The 16,407-nt window shown below is 44.8% G+C and overlaps 1 protein-coding gene across 1 annotated transcript in view; it reads right to left on the bottom strand.

Moving 5' to 3' along the window:
• The window catches only part of AMN (amnion associated transmembrane protein), a 72,044-nt gene that overhangs the window by 11,500 nt on the left and 44,137 nt on the right, over window positions 1–16,407 (bottom strand). The window contains exons 4-7 of the mRNA XM_044435861.1: window positions 7,668–7,755; window positions 4,025–4,260; window positions 2,664–2,801; window positions 1,807–1,915 (exon numbers count right to left, since the gene is read on the bottom strand). Coding sequence (XP_044291796.1) covers window positions 1,807–1,915; window positions 2,664–2,801; window positions 4,025–4,260; window positions 7,668–7,755 — 571 coding nt within the window. The remainder of the gene's footprint in view (window positions 1–1,806; window positions 1,916–2,663; window positions 2,802–4,024; window positions 4,261–7,667; window positions 7,756–16,407) is intronic.

The raw sequence follows: 16,407 nt of genomic DNA, 5'->3' as shown, positions 1-16,407 counted from the left end.
ACTTGTAAGCTTCTTCTAAGCATTTACTTGGCCACGGTGGGATAGAGGATGCTTTGGTCAGAGCCAGCAGGACTCTTGTGCTAATTTCATGAAACTCACCTAGATCAGAACTGGGCAAACCCAAGTCCAAATCCCGGCTGAGCCATGAAGCTGATTCACTGGGCAATTTGGGGACAGTTAGCAGAATCTACTGCATGGACTGGCTGGCAGGGATCAAAAGTACCTGAGCTGAAAAAGGTACAGAGGAAGGCAACCAAAAAGATCAGGGGGCTGAGCAACTCCCCCGTGAGCAGGGGCTGCAGAAGCTCAGAGGAAAGGGAGATGGGATAGCGGTGTTTGGAATAATGAATGGTGTGGAGAGAGTGGAGAAGGAGCCATTTCTCCCTTTCCCATAACATTCAAGCCTGGGGACATCCCAGGAAGCTGGTTGCTGGGAGGTTTGGGAGGGGCAAGAGGACGTACTTCTTCACACAATGTATGCTGAAACCATGGAATCAAACCATGGAAACCACACTGCCACAGGACAGGATGCAGTGATGGCCCCCAACTTTGATGGGCTTAAAAGGTGATTGGGCAGATTCGTGGAGGAGAAGGCTCTCAGTGGCTGCTAGCCTTGCTGGCTGGGTGCTCCCTCCTTTGCCAGAGGAGGCCTGCCTGCACACCCCAGTTGCTGAGGAGCTGGCTGGGCAGTGGTCTTGCGCCCATGCTGCTCGAGCAATCCTGTGACCAGCTGGTTTGTCACTATGTGCATGGGGGCTGGACTAGATGGACCTTTGGTCTGATCCAGCATGGTTATTCTTATGAGTTAATCCCTTGGAGGAAGGCTGGGATGCAAACAGAGCTGGAGAACAGGTCTCAGAAAGTAATTGTCTCTCAGGCTAATCCACCTCACATGCATCTTCTGTAAACAAAACAGAAGGGAAGGAAGGAAAATGGCTCCACTGGGCCCTAGCAAGGTACAGGGACATCTGGCCTAGAGGCAACATCCCCCCACCCCAGCTCCCAATCTGACCTTCTGGATTCCCCAGCAGGTCCAGCTCACTCACCCTGACTCATCACTTTCCCCACAACTGTCTTTGCTGGTTTCTTGGATTTTGGCCAGATGTTTTCCTTATCCTAAAAGTTTGAATTGTCATTTCTGAAGCTCTTAGTCAGAGGTTTCAACTAGAATAAGCTGGTATTCTTATATGTTTTTTGCCTCTTACATGTGTTTTCTTTGCTCTCCTCCACCCCTTTGCATTGGTGCCCTCCACCCCTGGAATGTGGCCTCCAAGGGCTTCTTTAAAATGGAATGCAGCCCCTTGGACTGAAAGGGTTTTGCCTTTTCTGTCCTCTGCCAATCTTTCCAGGCATCTGGCTACACAGAGCCCAAGAGGGATTCGTGTTCTACGGATTAAGGGATTTCCTTTCAAACTCTTTTAAATCAAGTGTCAGAAGTAGAAACTTGGTCCAAAATGGAGAACTTTAAGAGCTTACACAGAGTAGTTCCAGCTTTGCTGGTGATGTAGTGCAGACCCGACTGCAAAGAGGAATGACACTGTCAGGCCTTGGCCCTTCTAGGCCATACTGCTTCTACCCTGCCTGGCAACTCGGCTTCTGACAAGGATCTTCCCCAGGTGCATTTGAAGCTGGGGACAGAATACGCTCTCTTGTGTGCAAAACACACGCACATCACTGAGTTCCCTCAGTGTAAGTGTGGCTGCCACCATGACAAAGCACGCTGGCTGCCCACTGGCCCATATCCCACATGCAAGGCCTGGGCTTTGTGCCTCTGTCCAAGTGTAACTGCAGCTGGCCTTCACTTACCACATATTTCACAGCAATGACCGACAGGTTTCAGTGGACCCTTGCACACCACTGTTGGACAGCGATTTCCGGTCTTCTGGAGCAGGGCAGTGCAGATTCTGTCATGGCTCTTTAATAGGAACAGTTAGATTTTTCACTGAAGAAACAGTTGTTAGAGACTTGCTGTTCTGATATTTCCATCACAATCAGCCAAAGGGAACCACAGAAATAAACTGGAACCTCATTGCCAGACTGCTGGGACCGGGTGTCAAGAGTCAGTTTATTGAAGCAGAACTCCATCTTTCCTCCCTTCCTTCCCTGCCCCACAGCACAGCGAGAGAGAGAGAGCAATGGAGCACTCAGTGGAATTATTATTATTAGTAGTATTAGTATTAATTATTAGTAGTATTGATGATAATGATAATGGCTTGAATAACAGATGCAGTCCAAGGCTGCAAAAGCGAGGCAGATTTGCCTCATAATCCCACTGCATTCCATAACAACCTAACAGGAACCCAATTAAAAGAGAGATAATTAAACTTTTCTTTCCAATATGGTTAATTCTCTGCTCTCACTAAGGGAAGATCCAGAGAGGAATTATTTCAGCCTTCTTTCAGACGAGATCAGAAATGCAAGAGCTCAGGAAGCAACCTTGTTTTTTTCTGTAAATGTTTGTCTGTCTGAGGTTTGAAGGATAATGAATATGCAGCAGTTGGTTCTCCTTCACTGGATCAGCGGGAGAGGGCCCTGAAGAAAACGCTGCCAGCTTCACTGATGCGTATATCTTCATGAAGCCCTGGGATAACCTGGCTTTGACAGAAAATAGGTTCTCCACCCTGAGCTAGAGCTCTGGCATGGGCTAGAGGACAAAAACTTACTGCAGCATTTCCACATTGACAGCCGGATTTGTCTGGACACCTGGAATTCGACAACTGGAATCTCCCTTGTCCATGGAACTGCAGTTTTCCAGACAAGCTCTGCATATATTCTGCCAGGGTGCTGTCGCTGGTGAACTTCTAATTCCAGTCCAGGGATGGAGGGTGGGGTGGGGAACAAAACACAGAGATCCATAATTGTAAGTAGAAGCAGGTCTGTTTTCCCAGTTGCAAATCAAAATCAAAATGGTTTAATTATAGCCACAACAGATTCTCTGGGTAGTATCAGCTGCTGTAGCTTTGCACCAGCAACCACACTTTGTTAAATGGAGAGCAGGATGCCTTTATAGCATGAGGCCTGATTCACACAAACAAGCCACTATGGATTGTCCCCTGGAAATCCAAAGTACATGTGAGGGGTGCTCAAAGTAGGGAGACAGAATATGAGATCATCTGATTGGAGATCATCTAGGATTCTAACCCACCTTTCTTCATGCCGGATCTGCAATGCAGCTGCAGCATCCCTGGCAGACGACCATTTGGCCTTTGTTGAAATGCCTCCAGTGAAGGGGAGCCCTCCATCTCCTAAGGAGGTCTGTTCCACCACAAAACAGTCCTCACTATTAGGAAGTCTCTCCTGACAATTAGCTGAAATCTGATCCTTTGGAACTCTAGCCCACTGGTTCTGGTAGTGTCATCTATAGCAACAAAGAACAACCCATCTTGTGAATGATAGAACTTCCCATATTCAAAGACTGCTGCCATTTCTCTCCTTAATCTAAATGGGCCCGGCTCTTTCAGCCATTATGGAGCTGTATCAACAAAGATGGGGCCTTCCCATAATCGGGCCTTGTTGAATCCCTACAGTGGCATCCATGAACCTTTTGAAATGTTAGTGATGAGGAACTTGGTCACTAGTATTTGTATATATTTTTTGAAATAATACACGGATATTGTGATTTCACCTTGGATCTACTCGTACATAAGCCTTAGACCACCACCTTTTCCTTGTGATCCATGAATCCCACTATTTTTCCTTCGACCGTCTCCCCAGGTCCTTCAGAGGCCCAGGAGCTGAATGTTTGTATAAGGTTTCCCTTCTTCCTCATGGTTTATAGAATGTTTTCCCAGTTGGAGCATATGCTGTTGTCCCTTGGGAAATGTATAGAGGTTGGCAGCTTTCAGAGTCAGGTTGGCTCAGAAAATAAGCTAGTCTGTTTACAGTTTTGGAAGAAGCTCTGCTTATTTTCCAAACCAATCCAATGTAAACCATGAAGAAGATGCCTGGCTTCAGTCACAACCTTTTAGATTTTTTTTCCAAATTCCAAGAGGGTTAGTTTCATCCCATAGACATCCCAATTTACCTGTCCCATTATAGAAATGCTCTTAAGCTGTATCATCTGCTCAGGCGACTCGATGTTCACTCGAAAAGACGTTTCAGGCTGAAAGATAGCGTCGTCATACTGACACGGGACTCGTTCTTCATCCACAGAGAACATCAGCTTGCCCTGTTCAAGGTTGTCTAAGGAAGTTGCAGCCTCCCACAATGTGGGATCATACCACTGGTAGTTCTCTGCACTGGTGAATGTGACTTTGGTAGCTAAAAGAGGAAAAACGATGGCAAAGATAGAATGAAAGCGGTCCATTTTGCTTCATTAGTTTATTTGTATGTGTGCACAGATCCAGACAGAATTAAGTCCTGCAGGCTCATGGCCCAATCTGTGTGACAAGACCATTCATATGAATGGCACCTGTTTCTCATAACGAAAGGTAACTAAGTGCATAGATCATAGGAATGCATGGGCATGCAGGTGGACGTACACCCTGGACATGCAGACATCTTTAATCACAGTGTAGGACCTCTAATGCCAGAGCTTCTAATATGTCATTCCAAGAATTCCAGCATCCTTTTCCCTTCTCTGTGGACCTCTGCTTACAAAACTGTTTTTGTTGTTTGGCCTTTCATAATGTGGAGGGAAAATCTTGGAACCAAACCCATTGCTGCCTGTCCATCTTTAAAGTGGATCTCAATAAGTACATGCATCATGCACTATTGGATTAGTTAGAGCTAGTGTTTCATGGACAGGAAAGGTCTTCTTCTGTATGAGAGAATCTGGATTTTGTTTAGGCACTGCCTATCTCTTTGTGCTAAAGACACCACTGCTGAGGCTATCAGAGACAGAGGAAGCAGAAGAATTCTCCATCATGCCTGGATCCCAGTTCAGAGGAAAACCCTTCCCTCAGCTGGCCCCTAAAAACTGCCACATCAGAAACACAGAAACAGAGGAAACTACAGCATTTGAATCTCAAATGCTTAAACCCAGTTTCATGATCTGCTAAACTTCATGACTAAGTACCTACCTCCCAAATTTGTGCGGGTTTCCCCCCCCCCCACCCTCCTTTCCTTTTGTGCTGTGTCTTTTAGATGGTAAGCCTGCAGGCAGGGAGCATCTTATTTCTGATCAGTGTAAGTTGTTCTTGGAGCTCTTTTTAGCTGAAAAATTGGGTTAATTTGTTTTAAACAAACTTCTGCTCTACAGTGTTGCAGCTAAACTAAGATGGAAACATCTAGACAGGTTGCTGAAACATATTGGTTTAGATTTCACCATGTTGATCAAGAGTCCCACATACATGTGCAGCGCAAATCATTTTCTTGTTGCTCTTCAGCCTCTGACAATGTCAGGGCCTCTTAATCAACAGACTGCATTCCTTTTCTCATGGAAGGCTCTGAATAGTGAACATATGCAGGGTGAGGCAGGCAGGATTGTGCCCACGGCTTTGCCTTTGACCAGCAAGCATCTCCGCTGTGAAAACTGCTTCCCAGCACTGCTGGGATCTGATGTGCCACCACAGTTATGACCTCCCTTCCTCACCCTGCCACCAGGCCTTGTAGAGCTGCAGAAAGGTCCATGGAAGGACTGAGACAGGCTGGAGTTGAAGTAGCCAGGTGTCCTTTTACAGAGCATAGTCCTCTGTTTAAAGACAGCCAGAGAAACTTCTGCTGTTTTGAAAACATTTTCTATTTGAAAGGCAATCTAGTCCAAGCCCAGTTTAAAGATAAACAAACATAAGAAGGCAGAGCAGGGAGTGGTCTTGAAGCTGTCCAACCACATTTGCACCTGGTCATAGTCTCTGCTACTATGGTGAGATGTAGAGTCTTTATTTTAAAGTATAGGAATTATTTATCCAGGAGTACCCACGTATAAACTGGCACAGGTATGCGTTGTGCTAATTGGTGTCCACCTGCACCCTCCTTTTTGCCTGTTCACAAGTTGGTGGGGCAGGTGAGTAGAAGGAGCTGAGTTCTTCACTGGCTTGGATTCAAAGCTGGACCAGGTCCGCAAAGGTGTTCAGCTGTGCCACTGCTCCCGCCAGCCTTCCCAAGGGAAAAGGGGTATCCAGATATAGCCAGAGCCCCCAATATGGGGGACCAGTGAAGAGACTAATGTGCCTACAGATGCATCGGAACCTGCCTGTCTTCCCATCAATCCTGATTAAAAAAACACCAAAAAACTGAAGAGGATTTCCCACAAACTCAGTACACAAACAAGTCTGTGGGAAGCTATGGATGCCGATAAACACGACAATTTTATTAGCTATGGTTAGCCACTGGTTTTTACCCAGCCACAGCTCTTGACAAGCGCAATTGTAAGCATGCCATCCATGAACTACATCCCACAGTTCCTCTGCTGGGGACTTTAATGTGAAAATAAGCAATACACAGGGCTGCTGTATACAGTGTATTACTGAAATTCATATTTAATTCATTAACAACCTTCTCTCTGTTTAATATTAATGTAGCTGATATGTATTTGCACTTAATCCAGTATGCTCATAAGCTGCAAAGACCACAAGGGCCTCACTACAAAGTTTCGGCGTGACTCCTGATCAGCTTAGAATTCAGGGGACTATGCTCCCTGCCCCCTCCCCCGACCTGCAGATAAAGTTTTGACACCCCATTCACCTAGAACTCCACCTTCAGTCCACAAGAAACTGCAGGTGAATGGACTTCTCTCTTGAGAGACGTCACCTCCTACTGTATATCCCTTTTCAGGTATAAAGGTGCCTCTTCCTGTGACGTGAATGAAAAGTCCTTGACAAGAGCACCACACAGGCATTGGTCTCCCCATATTAGCAGAAAGCCCAAGCAGAATTGTATCCAGTGATGTCCTGCTGATTGTGAAGCACTTCCTCTACTCCTTTTCTTCCTTGCCCAAATGTCAGATTCAATACTATTCCAGTTCTGTGGGCACAAGCCTTTGCACAAGCCCTGTCACACTTCATAATGCTGCATCACTATAGGTGTCGCTCGCACCAGTTCTTTGGCTAGCAGAACATGTAGTCACTTTGGAGCATCACCTTCATTTGGAACATTTCCTCCTGCCTCTTGGCCATTTTAATTGCCCTTTTCGGCACTTTTTCCAGCTCTACAATAACCTCTTTAGCTATGGAGACTATGCACATTCCTAGGCACATTATTCTAAGGATGGTCACACCATAGATTTGTATAAAGACAGTGTGATATTGGCAATTTAATTTTTCTGTCCTGTCCTGTCCTGTCCTGTCCCTTCCTGATTATGCCTACCTTGGATGTAACCTTTTTCAGAGCAGCTGCACACGGGGGTCAACAATTTCTTTGAGCTGTCCTCCACAACCTCAAGATTTCTTATTTGGTTAATGATTGCTAGCTCAGATCCCATCAGTTTATGCTTGAAATTGCAGGGGGGAGGTGTCTCAACATGAATCAGTTTACACTTGCTTACACTGCACTACATTTGCTATTCTGATGTCCACTCTCTCTATTTGGAGAGATCTTTTTACAGTTTTCACAATCCCTTTTTGTTGTTATGGCACAGAAAGCTCTGACTGCTATTTCAAACTTTGGAGGACTCCAGGGAAAAGTTAATTATGACTAGGAGAAACATTCAAGTGAACAGCTGAGTGACTGAGGCATATTCTCAAAGTGTTTCATTTGCATGACTAATTAACATACACTGAGCACAGTACCTGTGTCACATCCTGGATTGGAACGGCTGTCAAAAGCTGCAAACCCAGCACCGGGGGCCAAAATGAATTCTCCATTCAGTGGGATGAACTAAACAGCAAAAGAAAACAAACAACAGCAAGGCATTTCTGGGCTGGGCTGTTCCAGCAAAGTTGACAACATTACTACACTATTCTCACTAGCTATAAAAGTTTTCAAACACAATGAACTTCAGTATAGCTGATACATTGATTGATTTATTCAAAATTACCAGCTGGCATTGTATAATCAAAGTTCAGTATGGTTTGATGACAGTCCAATGTACTTGGATGACCAGATGACTCAATAAACAGGAGGTGAGTTTTATCTGTGTGTGGATGCCACAGATATTTAGCATCAGGGAGAACTTGGGTAACCTGGATATAATAATGTCTCGCAGAATCCTGGGCCTTCAACTGGCAGCTCAAATTTGGATAGGGAGGCAAAAGGACTCCGAAATAGGATGCCCCTTTCAAACTTTAGCTGGACAGATTGCGAGCTTTCTAAAGCCCCTTTTCACATGTCGCAGGGAGGGAGGGGTGGGTGCAGTGCTCCACCTCCACCTGAAATGCATCTTCGAGTGCAGAAGAGCTTGGCTTCTCTCTGCTCCACTTTGTGCTGTCTTCACACATGGCAGCACTGCCTAAGCGATGCCCTTGAACTTGTTGCTTATATTACTCAGTGGAGGATGCAGACGTTGGCGCACTGTGTGCCTAAAGGAGCATGGGTGCTGCTGTCCCACCGACCCTAAATGACCTTGGTGAATTGAGTAAATCATATTTAATGATGCCATAAATTATTCTGTTCACAACAGACTGGTGACATTTAGCTTGCTGGACTGTGGAACTTCAAAGTTTAGCCAGCCATACGCAAAGGGCCACTTCATGTTACTACATGCTCCAAGTGGTGAGAAGTTTCAGGGGTGTCAGTGAGCCCTGGGTGTGCCTGGTTTCCCTAAATGGAGGCCACTGGAGACTTACAGGCATTTGTAATATTGGCATTTATCCACACATATTCACAGAGAGCAGAGGTGGAGGTTCGGCATTAACCCTCCATCCCCTCAGCAGATGCCCCGAAATTCACTAATTCTCACTGGATTTTAGAAAGCTTGCTGTGCCAGTCCTCAGTGTCCTTTCCTTTTATGTCAACATGGTTTCTGACATGGTTCTAATTGTTGGGTCATAAGGTTTTTTTTTTAATACAGTTATATTAATATTCATTATATATTGTTATTTTTATTTTATTTGATTGTATATTTTTACTTGCAGCCTGCCCAGAGCCTTATAGCTAATGAGGCAGGATAAAAATCTAATAAATATATGGGCACTGGGCAACCAGTATCAGTCATGGTTTCCCTGTCCTCATAAGTGCAGTGAAACAACACATATGTTCAACCCTCAAACATCAGTGCTTACACAGTAATGTTTCCCATGTAGGAATTATACAATGTGAAGTGGCTATAAGATTTTAGATGATACTTTTCCAAGTGAAAGGAATACAGGGCCATTTGTAGCTATCATAGTGGAAAAGAAAATTTCAACTAATGCAGTTTTTCCTGCCCCTGAAAATCAAGCTGATGCTGAACTTGCTTAGATCTTCCCCTGCAGGACTCTTCATAGCTGCTTATTGCATCTGGTGTCTGTAGCTTCTTCAGAAATATGAAGTACCACCAGCATTTTACTCCAAAGTGGTTTGGTTGAGGAAAGAATGCCAGACTAGAGCATGGAATGATATGAGCAAGCATCAGGGTCATTCTCTAGTGTGTTGAGATTCCCTCCCTTCCATAGGCTGCTCTTATATCTGAACTGGCAGAATAATGCTTTCTTTACAAAGCGCACTGCTAACTGGCATTAGTTTGATGCTGATGCGAGGCGTTTATACAAATCTAACAAACAAATCAAACAAACAAATCATGGTAAAGCACATGCTAAGAATGCCGGCTCTATCCCAGCATCTACAGTTAAAAGAATATGGCAAAAAAGGATCAGCATCAGGAAAACCATTGCCTGGGATTCTGGAGAATTGCTGCTGATTGGACTTGATAATATGGATGCAGTATTGTCTCTCCTGGTATATGAGAATTTGATTGAGAAGAGAGCAAGTGGGTCCCATGCCTGTTCATATAGCACCAAGCCTGGTTTGCCATTATGTCTGAATCAAGCCAGTGCTTCTGCAAATGTCAGACCCAGTGTTACAACAATTACACTGTAAAGGTTAACGAGCAACAACACCCAAACAAAAGTAGCTTAGTTGGTCATAAGGAAAAAATATACAAAATCCAGAAAATGGCTTTATTAAGCCAATCCAAAGATTGCCCCCCCCCCCGCAAAAAAAAAAAAAAACAGGCTTTTGAGTTCTTTAGCAAACTGGATGGTAGAAAAGCGAGGAGGAGGAAAGCTGAGTGATACTGAAGCCATGGAATCTGTGGTTAGTAACAGTCGCACAGTTGCATAAAGCAAACTCCACAATGTCACACCAGCCAGCTCTCCTCCTTGCATCCAGCACGATGCAGCACATCAGCATTTGAAAGCCTGCACACTCTTTTGTTTGTCCTTAAAAATGTAAGGTCTGCTTAACAGTTTATCATATTTACCACATTTTCCTTCATCTGAGAAGCTGAGGACAGAGATGCTATGGCATAATAGGCGGCATACAAATATTTTGAATCAGAAGTTTGAGGGAGAGAAGAAACCCAGTTTGTCCTTAAATAACATCTCCGAGAGGGAGTGATTGACCCAAAGTCTGGTGAGGATTCGACCCCTCCATCCTCCCTTGTTCAAGGGCAATTCTCCATCCACTACATAGATCTCCCCACCACAGCTCCACAGGCACACAGTGATGTCAGAAAAGGGGAAAAAACCGCATGTTCTTAAGAAAGCAACGCTTCTGCTTGATGTCGTCTGCTATGCAGTGATTGCAGTTTCCTTCCTGTGAGCCAAAGCACTCTCTGTCTCGCTCCACCTGCATCGTGCCAGCATCATCCCGCTCGCATGTCACAGGCTGCATCTTAAGAACATGCTGTTCTGCAACGCTGGGAGTACTTGGGAGCGCTGCAAAGAGCTCATTCGCAATCAAGCCCGTGTGACGACGCTGACTGGAGGTGGCGTGGAGCCTTGCGTTGCTTTTCCTGCTGTACACCAAGGACGCGTGCCTTTCGGCTCGCCTGGCTTTGACTGAGGTGCCTCTGCGAGGAATACGGGGCTTTTGAATATAGAAGCTTCCGTTTCTGCAAAACTCTTTACACTCGGTCATACCTCTCGGCTAAAATCAGAAAGGTGGGGGGACAGATTCCGCTGCTACCCAGTTAATTACTTTCTGCTTATTTGATCTGCTCTTGTCTGTAGGTGTGCTTGCCAGCTTGTGCCTGCAGATGGCAGCAGTTTGTCAACGCTATCTAAACACCTGAACGGAAGAAGCAATTTCCTTTTGCAACTGGGAAAGAACAAGGGAGGGAGATGAAGGGGGTTTAGGATCAGAGGTTTAACAATAACTAATGGCTACCAAATCACTTGCATGAAAAACTGGATAGCTTTTTGTACAAACAGCCTGATCCAATGACTTTATGTTGGATTCATCCAGATTGGCCGTTCTATGAACAGAAAGACTCCTTTTGTTGCTGGAAGGCAACTTGGATTCCATGTAAGTTCCCAATGGTTTTTAGCTGCTTTCTTTGCTGAGTCTCTCTTGTCCTTGCACCGCCTCATGCCTCTCTAGAGGGTACTTCCACCCTCTAGAGCAGCTTTTCAGGATGCACAGGGGGAAGGTACAGTTGGAAAACCACCCTCTGTGTCTACATCTGATTGAGAATATTACTTGAATATAAATTTGCTCCTTGAAATCTCCAGGACTTTGATATTCACAGAACACATTGTGAATGGCACAAGGTCTTTGTCTCATAATTACAAATGCACTAACACAAGTTGCATGTGCATTGTTGGCACTGTCGGTTCTGAATACAGCACCCAGGCTTCCATTTGGTACTATATGAACAGCTTTCTAGCAGTTGTAGATTGCTGTTCCTTTCATTTTGTGAAGAACTAAGTGAGGGAGCTTGGCCCAGAAGACAAGCCTGGCTAAGATATTCTGTAATTTGATTGCACAGGTTGAAGTACTAAGCTGGAAATCCCAGAAAATATTATACTAATTAAACATGGAACTGTCTCAGAATGGTTGGGTTGTTTGTCCTTCAACACAATAGCAATAGTGGTATATAGAAATGATTTCCAAACTGTCTGTCTTTTGGAAATATTTAACATTGACTTTTCTGCTGAGAAACCTTACCTAGACCATACCGTGGAACTCCTTTTTGGGGCAAAGGTTGCTAGGGAATTTTATAAGGTGACAATAGTTTAGGTAGGTTCCTAGCTAAGCTTCACCTTTGCTCTGTTTTGTATCACTGGGCTGAAAAGAAGAAAGGCAACCTGGATGCGATCCTTTTTTAACAGAACACAGTCAGACAAGTCGCTGTTTCCAGGCCTGGATGGTGCCCAAGTGGTCCGCGTTTCAGCCGACCATGGATTCCCAAGGCTAGAGCTGCTGAGCAAAACACTGTGCCAGCTATTCTCATATTGTCATCTGAGCCTGAGTTCTGATCTTGGGTGTTAAAAGGGAACATAGCACAGGGATGGCTCCAAGGATGAGGCAGCTCTCAGGTTATTTCTGCAACAAGGCCAGCCAAACTGGATTCCTACCAGGCATGCCTTGAGAAGAGTCAGGTACCACCTGTAGATGGGATAGTGACAAACTATTAAGGTCCCTATTACAACTTCCCTCCTCCAGTTTCAATTGTATGTGTGATCTTCAGAGATTTTGTTTATTTCCCACTAAAAGGATGTATGTATGACAAATTTGTTCAGGTCAATTTTGACCACATCCCAGAACAAAATGTAGATGCAAATGCAATCTGCAGTCACAGTCCACACATTTCTGAGTTTAGAATGCAATTAACAAAACAAGAAAAGTGTCTGGAAAATGTATACTTTGAAAAAAATTACACATTTGCTTGAATCAGTGAAGGAAAATGCATACATTAGATGCATACATTGAGGAAATGTGCATCAGAATACCCAGATTTTCATGCAGTGGAGGGGAGAGGGAAGCATGCAAAACTAAGACAGAAACAAATCAGAATGTGCTCCAAAGTGGAATTTGGAGAACCTCAACAAGCACCTGTTTTGTTGATTTATACATCCCCACAAGACAGTTGACCTGTGGGGGCCTTTCCTGTGCCAAAACCCTGACTGTAGCATTCTCTCCAGTGAGATTGTGTCTGCCTCATCTAAATGGGGGTTTCACATTCCAGGACCTTTTAATGTTAGCTCTGCTTTTCTTCCGGTTGGTTGGTTTATTTTAATATATTTTTCTACCTCACCATGAAAGCCTTGTTAGAAAGGTGATTCATAAATATTTTAATGGATAAATCAAATAAACAAAGCTAGAGGGATTTACTAGAAAATTGCTGGGCTAGCTATCTTTTTGTGGGAGAATGAGCACTGTTTTATTCTGCCTATTTAGATCTCCATGGATTGACATTTCCCCCACTTTCCTTACCATAAGCACTAAAGGTGTGGAGTTGGTCCTCTGTATTTTTTACTCTGTTACATCGGCTTCTCCCATTCTCTTTATCTCAAATTCTGCTTTATGAGGCAACAGGGAAATGTGCTTTGAAGGGAGGAAATAGGAGTCACCACTTCAATTTCCCACAAAGCTTCTGGCACAGTGCTGCTCTGGGGTGCTGTGGGTCATTTAAAGGGCAGCACTCAGACCTGGATGTGGGGCAGGCTTGATGGACAGCGGACCCTATCAGGGTGCCATCGGTGGCCTGAGGGTGCTGGCCAGGAACGCTTGGCCTGAGACAATTCAACCTCATTCCAGGGAGTAACTTCCAACAGCCTGATTCACCTTACCCTGTTTATTCCAGCCATTTTTCCCGCTATCACGCTGACAGACTAGTATTACCGCAGAAAGTCATTCCTCTCTTTCCTCCTGAGGAGTCTTGAGATACACGGAGCTGTCAGTGTCCCTCTGTTGGCTGTCCATAGCGGCCACCATGGCAGAGCCTCATAAATCCTTGTGCAGGACACTGTGATGCCGCACCAGCGTTTCTGGGAGATTTTGCCTCCGTGTGATTTACAGCAGGCGCTTCAGGGCACGGAGCAAGGAAAGAACTTCTCAGATTCTTTCTGAGCTAGGAGGTGGGCTCACCCAGCCCTGCCCTGTTCTTTGGCAGGCACCTGGAAATATACTTCGGCACAGAATATGATGGGCCAGAGTGCCATTGGGAAAGAATTGGGTTCCAGGCAAGCGAGGCTCAAATCAGGGGTCAGAATCCCTTTTTCTCTCAAGTGCCACTCTTCACTACAACAGAGGGCATAGCCAGAGCAACAAGGGGATGGGGCTGCCCCATTTTCCCTCTCTGCTGGCCTCCCCACCCAACCTGCCCCTCTCTGGCGCTCCTCTCTGTCTGTCTGTCTGTCTGTCTCCCTGCTCAGTGGGTTGCCAGGGCAGGAACAGATCACACGTGCCAGAGGTCTCAACTGATCACTCCCAGAGGGCTTTTAAGGCAGCACGTGCACATAAGTGGCTCTGGGGATGCAGATTGTCTGCCCCCAGCTTAATGGAACTTACAGGGCTGGCCCACCCATAAAGCAGGGTAAGGCTCCAGCATCAGGCAAAGGCTCCCCTGGCTGGACCTCCCCAGCCCAAAGTGCCCACCACCACAGCCCCATCACCCCAAGCAGGTGCTCAAAACCCCCCCCCCCCCAGCGGCTCTCCTGTCATGGAATTTCCTGCAGGACTCTGGGGGCTTGTTTCATGCATACGCTCAGTGCGCCCTTTGACATCAATGGAATTGGACACATTTAACAGTGAGTGGATCATGCTCCTTGGGAACTACTAGTGCTTCACTGTCAGCTTTTCACAGCTATTCTAAAGTATTTTCCCCATCTTGATTTAGCTAGAAGTTACTTTCCAAAAGTAGAAATGCTTTGCTTTAAAATAAAAAAATCTGTTCCACAGTAAGATTCTGCAGATGCATCCCTATTTTTAATCATGAATTACAGTCTTCGAAGAACAGTAATGAATGTTATTAATTGGAGTTAATTGCAATGGAGTAGATATGAATAGATGTAATTGTAGTGTATAAATATTTGATGTCTTTACTTTAAACATATAGATAGTTTTATTGCATATTCTGAATACTCCAACCTAGAGTAACATGCTCTAACAGATTTTTATGTTTTCAAGAATCGCAAAATGGTTTTAGTTTCTGCTTTTTGTTTCCACAGTAACATGTGGTTGTTCTGCTGCTGAGCAGTGGTGGCCCTCGTAACATCCTTGCCCGAGTGGTGCTGGGGAATCTCCTTGCTACTGAATTACTCTGTGTATGAATCCTACAGGGTGGCTTGGAGTAATGCTGCTAGTGATGAATGTCTGGTGCATTCTGTTCATTACAAAAATCTTGCATCATTGAGAAAAATGTTCTTGATTCCCTCTTAAAAGCACTGAAATGATGATTCACACAACTGTTTCTGTGATAGAAGAGTCATCAAAAGATAAGGCAAGGGTTTACAAGAATATACCCATGTTGAAAATGCCCAGTTTACCATTCACTTTACTAAATGTTTCGCAACGGCCATGTGCAGACATAAAAATAAGCCAGAACTGCTGAGAATCCGGAGTTAGTTGTCCCAGGCAGCAACCTGCGACATGTTTCCTGATTGTCCTTGCTTGGTTCCTCCTGTCAGCAGGAGCAGCCAAAAAAACCAGCAATGAAATGCAGAAGAAAAACCTTCCTCTACAGCGAAACTCTGATCCCTGGATGGTTCCTGGGGTCCAGGGTTTGCATCACCCTGTTCATTCACAGAATGTTTGCAGCAGGAACTGGGCAAGGGCATATTCCATTTTTAGTCCTCCTGTGATTTTTCTATGGCTCCTCCCATATTTTGTCTCGCTCAAAAAAATCAGTTAAGGGAAGAAAGACACAGCAGTCGCACAGCGTTGTTTGACTGGTAGTGCTAGAAGACTAGTTTGCCTAACAAACCAGAGCCTGAAACCAGGGTCTGGGTTCCTGATTTCTTAGGGCAGAAACAAGCTGGGGTTCAGAGACGGCAGAAAACTTTTGTTTTCGTGTTAGTTCAAGCTACCCCTGCTAGTGGAGGCAATTGGACAGATGCTGAAACACATTGTTTAAACCCAGGGGCTTGGTACAGCCAAGGCACTTCACTTTAGATTCAAGGATACTTTGGAAGAAACAAAACCAGTTATGTCAACATGATATGCAACTTATTGAATATAATTGTGAAACAGGAATGCAGAATGCAAAAACAAGCAAAAGAAAGCTTACGCTCTCTTTTTCAGTGGCCATATTGGCTCCCTGAATAGGCTAGAAGAAGCTCAAAGGGCCACCAGTGTTGACTGGGGCAGTGCCACGTCTATTTCTCTCCCCACACCAAGAACAACAGACACTTCTCTTGCCATTGGTTTAATAAAGTTCCCTCTACCATTATTTCAGGGGGACTTTTGTGAGGGGGCTGCTTCAGTAAGGCAAACATTTCTGTTCTTATAGCAAAAGTAGTTCTTATCTATTTTTTTATTTAAAAAATATTTTAACAATGACTAAACACCAAAGTGTACGGAACGCTGTTACCTGCCCACCAAAGTGGTACCTTTTTATCTACTTGCATTTGCATGCTTTCAAACTGCAAGGTTGGCAAGAGCTGGGAT

This window comes from Varanus komodoensis, unplaced genomic scaffold (assembly GCF_004798865.1).
Source record: "Varanus komodoensis strain SLA01 unplaced genomic scaffold, ASM479886v1 scaffold3, whole genome shotgun sequence".
NCBI lineage: Eukaryota > Metazoa > Chordata > Lepidosauria > Squamata > Varanidae > Varanus > Varanus komodoensis.
Note: the sequence above shows the minus strand (reverse complement) of the source record. Positions and strands in the feature narration are given on the sequence as shown.